The sequence below is a fragment of the Sinocyclocheilus rhinocerous genome, unplaced genomic scaffold, assembly GCF_001515625.1.
Source record: "Sinocyclocheilus rhinocerous isolate Xijiao unplaced genomic scaffold, SAMN03320098_v1.1 scaffold2199, whole genome shotgun sequence".
In the NCBI taxonomy this organism is placed as follows: Eukaryota; Metazoa; Chordata; class Actinopteri; order Cypriniformes; family Cyprinidae; genus Sinocyclocheilus; species Sinocyclocheilus rhinocerous.
Window position 1 is genome coordinate 1,041,823 of NW_015659020.1, and position 6,767 is coordinate 1,048,589.

General features: G+C 40.3%; 1 protein-coding gene across 1 annotated transcript in view; it reads right to left on the reverse strand.

Annotated features, from left to right (window-relative positions):
• Positions 1–6,767, reverse strand: part of hmcn2 (hemicentin 2) — an 86,131-nt gene that overhangs the window by 20,305 nt on the left and 59,059 nt on the right. The window contains exons 45-61 of the mRNA XM_016531809.1: positions 6,493–6,617; positions 6,227–6,410; positions 6,040–6,137; positions 5,639–5,917; positions 5,082–5,275; positions 4,896–4,977; positions 4,383–4,519; positions 4,151–4,292; positions 2,951–3,095; positions 2,716–2,843; positions 2,427–2,583; positions 2,079–2,200; positions 1,646–1,810; positions 1,427–1,534; positions 1,181–1,315; positions 867–1,001; positions 508–777 (exon numbers count right to left, since the gene is read on the reverse strand). Of these exons, the coding sequence (XP_016387295.1) occupies positions 508–777; positions 867–1,001; positions 1,181–1,315; positions 1,427–1,534; positions 1,646–1,810; positions 2,079–2,200; positions 2,427–2,583; positions 2,716–2,843; positions 2,951–3,095; positions 4,151–4,292; positions 4,383–4,519; positions 4,896–4,977; positions 5,082–5,275; positions 5,639–5,917; positions 6,040–6,137; positions 6,227–6,410; positions 6,493–6,617 (2,606 nt within the window). The remainder of the gene's footprint in view (positions 1–507; positions 778–866; positions 1,002–1,180; positions 1,316–1,426; positions 1,535–1,645; positions 1,811–2,078; positions 2,201–2,426; positions 2,584–2,715; positions 2,844–2,950; positions 3,096–4,150; positions 4,293–4,382; positions 4,520–4,895; positions 4,978–5,081; positions 5,276–5,638; positions 5,918–6,039; positions 6,138–6,226; positions 6,411–6,492; positions 6,618–6,767) is intronic.

Below are 6,767 nucleotides of genomic sequence, written 5' to 3' on the forward strand. Positions count from 1 at the left end.
GTTGTCATTTACTCCAGAAATCTGAGCTGCTGAAGACGTAGTGGATTACTTTTGTTTTTGAAGGGAATGCACCCCCGATCTACCTAAATGCGTCTATGTTCGTGCAAATAATTTGTGATCCAGCTTCACCTCCAGAAGAAGTGTGTAAGTTTTTTAATGAATTTTGCAAATCACCTTTCCTAATAATGTGCTAGTTAGCAAGTTTCACGATGAATGCGGCTAAAGTTTAGTCTCTCAGAGAACTGCGCATCACCCCGCGGAAGAGAGGGGCGGGGTGAGCAGAGCTCATTAGCATTTAAAGGGAAATGTACCAAAACGGCTTGCTGTAAACATAGCTGTTTTCGACAGGTTAAAAGGGTGTTGTTTTACACTACCATTGAGAAATTGTAGCCAAAGTATGTTATAGACTTTTCATTAAGACCCTAAAGAATCATATCAACTTGTGGAAAATGGGCATCCGATGACCCCTACCAAACAATGATTCTCTTGGTATTATCTGGAACTCACTTTGCAGAATTACTCTGATGTCATGGCTGGCTCTACCAGCGTTGTTTCGGGCTGAGCAGGTGTAGATTCCTGCATCGCTGCGTTGAGTGGCAGTGATGTGCAGTGTGCCGTTAGAGAACAGTCTCAGGTGTGTGCCCTCCACAACAGGCCTACGCTCCCTGTGCCACGTCACTTCTGGCTTTGGCTGACCGTCCGCGGTACACTCCAGACTGACCGGCTGGCCAAGAACTGCTGTGTACTCCAGACGAGGCACAGACAACACCGGAGGAACTGTCACCGAAACAGTGAGATGAATATGCAACTGAACCTTTAGTTTGAGATACTGTATAGGCAGACTTCCTCATATAAACATGCCGTACCTTGTAAAATGAGGTTGGTTCTTCCCATAGCTGTTCCTGCTTCATTCTGTGCTAAACACTGGTATGTTCCAGCATCTCCAAGAGTGACCCGTGAAAACTTCAAAGCTCCATTGGGGAGCACTGTCAGTCTATGACCTAAACATATTCACAGCCATAGTACATACTGTATGCTAGATCTTTTATCAGAAAGTCTTCTAATATAAGCACTTGTGTCACACATTATCTCTGAATCACAGTCATATTATTAATATTTCCTGTTTTATAATTTAAACTGGTAACTAATCCAACTACAGGTAGGCTGCAACCAAACCAACCTGTCGCCACAGGAACACCTTCTCGCTGCCATGTAATGGTGGGTCTTGGGAATCCTTGTACTTCACAGGGTAGAACCACTGAGTGATGTAACACCACCTGAACTTCTTCTGCCATGGGTCTGATCTCTGGGGGCTCTAAGAACCCAAACCAAACCATGTATTTTATTTACTGCATATACTAAATGTGCTTATTATTCATAAGATGATTTCAAGCAACATAATATCACTATTACGTCTGTATCTTACCCTGTACAGTAAGAGTAACGTGTTTGTAAGCCACTCCAACAGAATTGCGGGCAGAGCAGGTATATTTGCCAGCATGACTAGGTGTTGCAGCCAAGATCTCCAGTGCACCTACAACACAATGAAACAACTACAGTTAAATCATCTACTACAGCATAGGTTTAGGAATATCAGTAATAGCTGAAGCGTGTAGCTTATGGTGGAAGTTTGTCTCAGATTCACCTGTGGGCAGCACACGGTAACTTCCCCCTCGAGCGCCCAGCTGCATCCAGTTCTTGTTCCAGCTGATGACAGGCTCTGGACGGCCCGTGGCATGACATGGCAACACGACAGGGGACATTTTAACAGCTGTAACACTGCTGACATCATCTTTAATTAGAGGAGGAACTGAAAAAAAACAATATGAAAATAATTCATGAATATGCACAGACAGTACAAGTTCACAATATGCTACAGTACATGTACAGTTACACCCAAAAACATTTGGACACTTTACCTTTCATTATAATAAATGCCACTTTTTTGCTATTTGATTACATAAACGAAAAGACATTTGTAAATGTGGCAGAAGTCTCCAAACAGTTTTGGGCTATAGTATATGAGTGTGAATATGTATTTTATATTTCTTATTATACACAAATCTGTTACACAGTACCTTGCAGAATGACCTCTATGACCCTTCGCTCTTCTCCAACCTCATTGGTCACTGTGCACTCAAAGTAGCCCTCATCCTCAACAGACGGTGAGGAAATGATCAGAGAGCCAGAAGACATTAACCTTCAAAATAAAAACATTTAGTCAAAATACTAATCTTAAAAATTACACCAGTATATATTACATATTACATTATTATAAATAAATTGTCATTAACTAAATTAAATCTGTATGTCAGCAAATAAATTAAATATGAAATAAAAATAATATTATACATTAAAACAAATCTAACAAAAATAAATAAATACAATATATATATTTTTTTATCATTTCAAATATCGCTTCAAACCTGTAAGCGCCAGACTGAAGATCTACATTGAGGGGTGAGCCGTTCCTTTTCCAGCTCACCTGAGGAGCAGGTATGCCAGTGCTCTCACAACTCAACACTGCTCTCTGACCTGTGACCACCGTCACATTAAAGGGGCCAGGGCTGATCGAGGGCCCAACTGAAAGGATAAATGAGGATAGAAAAGAAAGAATTAGCCTGGCAACCAGTCTGAACTCTTTTAAGAGGTTGGTGAAAATGTCTTTATGCCTCTTTAGTGCAACCTAAAGAAAGTGTAAGTGTTCTGCAGTACCGTAGACTTTAAGGTCCATGCCGCGATGGTCTGATCCTGCCGGATTTGATACACTGCAGTAGTAACGCCCGGCGTCGGACAGCTGCACTGACGCAATGCGCAAAGAGCCTTCTGATAGCAAGGTGAATCTTTGAGCAGGCAGAGATTGAATTTAGTTGGTGGCACTTTGATATCCAATAAATTCAGGACAGGATTAAAGCGGCTGTTTATTTGATTGCTTGAGGTTCAAACTTACCTGCCATGGTGAAGTGGGACTGGACCGCCATCTTTCCTCCACAGGACAGATGAGGAAGGCCCTCCCTCCACCTCACATGGCAACACTGCATCCTGATTGACATGTGCTACGATCAGTGAGCTGCCCTCTCTGATGACCGGCGGCACTAAGTGAACATAATCAATAAACTGTTTATTTCCTTTGAACCAAAGACTGACTAATTGAGAATTAACAACATCATGTTTAGCATTAAATGACCAGTTCACCCAAAAATGAAAAAAAAAATCATAATTTGGTCATAATTTGCACACCATCATGTTGTTCCAAACGTCTAGGACTGACTTTCTTTTGTGGAACATAAAAAAAGAGATGTTTTGCTTTGCAGGACTCTTTTCCATACAGTGAAAACATAAGAATTTGAAATATAATCTGTCATTACCATTCATATAAGTTCAAACATTTGGGGGACAATATGAATTTTAATACTTTTTTTGGTTAGACTTTATTTTAAGGTGTCCTTGTTACAGTGTAGTTATACATTTAAGTACTGAGTAATATTAATTAACAACTTACTATATGGTTAGGGTTAGGATTAGGGTTTGGCTTAGGGTTACTTGTATGTAATTATGCATAATTAATTGTTATTATAATAGTAAGTACATGTAACGTGTAAAAAAAGTACACCTTAAAATAACGTGTTACCCTTTTTTCAGCAAGGATCTATTAAATTGATCAAAAGTGACAGCAATGCTGTTTTTTGAACTTCCTATTCATCAAATAATCCTGTAATTGTATCACAGTTTCTATAAAAAATATTAAGCAGCTAAATGTTTTCAGCATTGATCATGATTAGAAATATTTCTTGAGCATCAAATCATCAAATTAGAATAATTTCCTAATGATTATGTGACTGAAGACTGGAAGTAATGACAATTCAGATTTTCCATCACAAGAATAAATTACATTTTAAAATATATTCAAATGGAAAACTGCTATTTTAAATGGTAATAATATTTCACAATATTTCACATTTTGCTGCATTTTTAATCAAATAAATGCAGTCTTGCTGAGCATAAGAGGCTTCTTTCAAAGACATAAAAAAACTTACCAACTCCAAACTTTTGATCAGCAATGTATATGCTTACGTGTATATGGAGTTCCATGCAAGAAAGTCACACAAGTTTGAAACGACATGAGAGTGAGACAATGACACAAACTTACAGAGAATCTCTACAGTGAAGAACAGACTGGTGCTGCCAGCAATGTTGGTGACCACACAGCTGTACTGTCCACTATCTTGGGTCCGGACATCTTGAATTTCCAAATACTGTCCACCAGCAATGGACTGAATTCGACCTCCCAACTGAGAGAGACAGAAAAGACAGAATAATGTGATTGTGATATGTGAATGTAAAGTTACAAATACATCCAGAAAGTACACTGAGCAACTCGCCTGTAGTTTGACATCATCCTTGTACCACTCAGTCTCTGGTGGAGGGTCACTGTTGGTTTGACATTCCAGTGTCAAGTGACCTTTAGCTGGAACCGATACAGTTCTGACGTCATTAGAGCCGAGAAGAGTGGGTGGAACTGAAAGTGATCGGACAAATGATTCACCTGTTATGACTGTGGTCCTTATATGACATTTTTTCCAGTGTTGTCTATTTTACCATATATTTTAAAATGTAATTTATTCCTGTAATGGCAAAGCTGAATTTTCAGCATCAATACTCTAGTCTTCAGTCTCACATGATCCTTGAGAACGGTGTCAATTTGGTGCTCAAGAAACATTTCTTATTATTATCAATGTTGAAAACAGCTGTGCTGCTTGATATTTTTGTGGAAACTGAGATATATATTTTTTCAGGATTCTTTGATGAATAGAAAGTTCAAAATAGCAGCATTTATTTGTAATAGAAATCTTCTGTAACATTATAAAAGTCTTTACTGTCACACATATACTCACGCTGAACGCGCACCCAATGATTTCTACCATCCTCTCCTGCTGGGCTACTAGCAATACAGGTATACAGACCTGCATCCTCCACCTATTTCAAAACATACTGGTATAACCACAAAGCCACAAACAAATGCGAACCTATTACAAACAAGCTAAACACCTTCATTTGAATAAGCACCAAATTCAAAGCACCTGAACTTGGTTGATTCTGAGCAGCTGCCCATCTCTCTCTATTACTGCCATGCTGTCCTGTAGTGGACGCCCATCTTTCAGCCAGCTGAGGGTTGGAGGGGGAAGACCGGTCGCGATACACTCCAGCTCCAGCACACTGTCCACTGCAACCAGCTGCTCGTCAGGGGATGAAGAGCCAGAGATCTTGGGGGGCTCTAATATGGAAAAATACATCCTCAGATTTAATACTTATATCAGATACTATGCCTTTATACATCCCTAAGAGTATATACAATATGAAATGGGGAAGTACTGCATTTCCCCAAGAAACTTTACATACTCTGGCAAAGGTATTGCTCTTACCTGAGAAACTCAGTGTTCTCTCGCAAAACATTTGCATTCTCATGCAAAAGCATTGTGTCCACCCCAACAAACTTTGCATTCTCTCATAAAAGCACTGATTTCCATTACAAAATGTTTGCGAGCCAATGCAAATGTAAAAAAGGGTCTCAGAAACTCAAAAAACCTTCTCTAATTTCTTTAGTTCTCATGTTTACATTGCTTTCAAATGCAAATACCTAGCACGGTCAGGTTGAAAGTCTTGGTACTGCTTCCTGCCTGGTTGCTCGCCACACAGCTGTAGAGGCCTCCATCACTGGGACCCACATCAGAGAGCAGGAAGCGGGTTTCCTGTCCATCCAGCAGAAGATTACGGTGCAGTGAAAGCGGTTGGCCATCCTTCAGCCACGATAGAGTTGGAGGAGGCACACCGCGGGCTTCACAGGTCAGTGTTACCGAAGAGCCCTGGACCACGGCCACCTGCTCAGTCGGCTCTGTGCGCTCAACCGCAGGGGGAGCTGATGAGGGGGACAAACAGCAATGGTTAAAAACCTGCAGGTTTGTTGTTTCTATTTTCATATATTATTTGTTAACTGATTCGTGTTTACATAAATTAATCAATTAAAAGGCTCTGCTGTACCTTGCACGTGGAGGTCAAAGTTGAGTTCAGCTGATCCAGCTCTGCTACGAGCCACACAAGTGTAGATGCCAGAATCAGACAGCTGTACTGGTGCAATCCTGTTCAGACACAGGATACAGGACACCGTCAATCTAATGTTATATCTATAATATCAGAAATTGTAATCTGTTGTGCGTGCAAAACTGACCTAAGAACAGTATCTGCAGAAAGCAGGCGGACACGGGGTGACAGGAGTAAAGGATGACCGTCCCTCAGCCAGCTGATTTGAGGTTGAGGAGTCCCAGTGGCTTTGCACTCCAGTGTGACCACACTGTGCTGAGTGGTGTGCACCTCACGGGGGACGCTGGTCTCCCCACTCATGGAGGGAGGAACTGTAGTGCAAAAAGCATGGAAATTATTTAACAGATTTGTATTGTGTTTGCTAAAACACTATAGAAAGACAGCTGCTCTCACCCAGTACAAACAAGGTATAGATCTTGCTCTCTTGGCCAGCAGAGCTGACAGCCAGGCAGGTGTATGTTCCTGAGTCTTCTGGCCTTATATTCAGAAGTGTTAGAGTGCTCCCATCAGGAGAGATACTGTAACACACCAGTATATATGTTAATGTGCAACTATGAACTATAAACAAGCTTTTCTTCGTCAAGCACAAAGTTAGAATATTAAAATAAAAATAAAATATGCTTTATTTTATATATATATATATATATATATATATATATATATATATA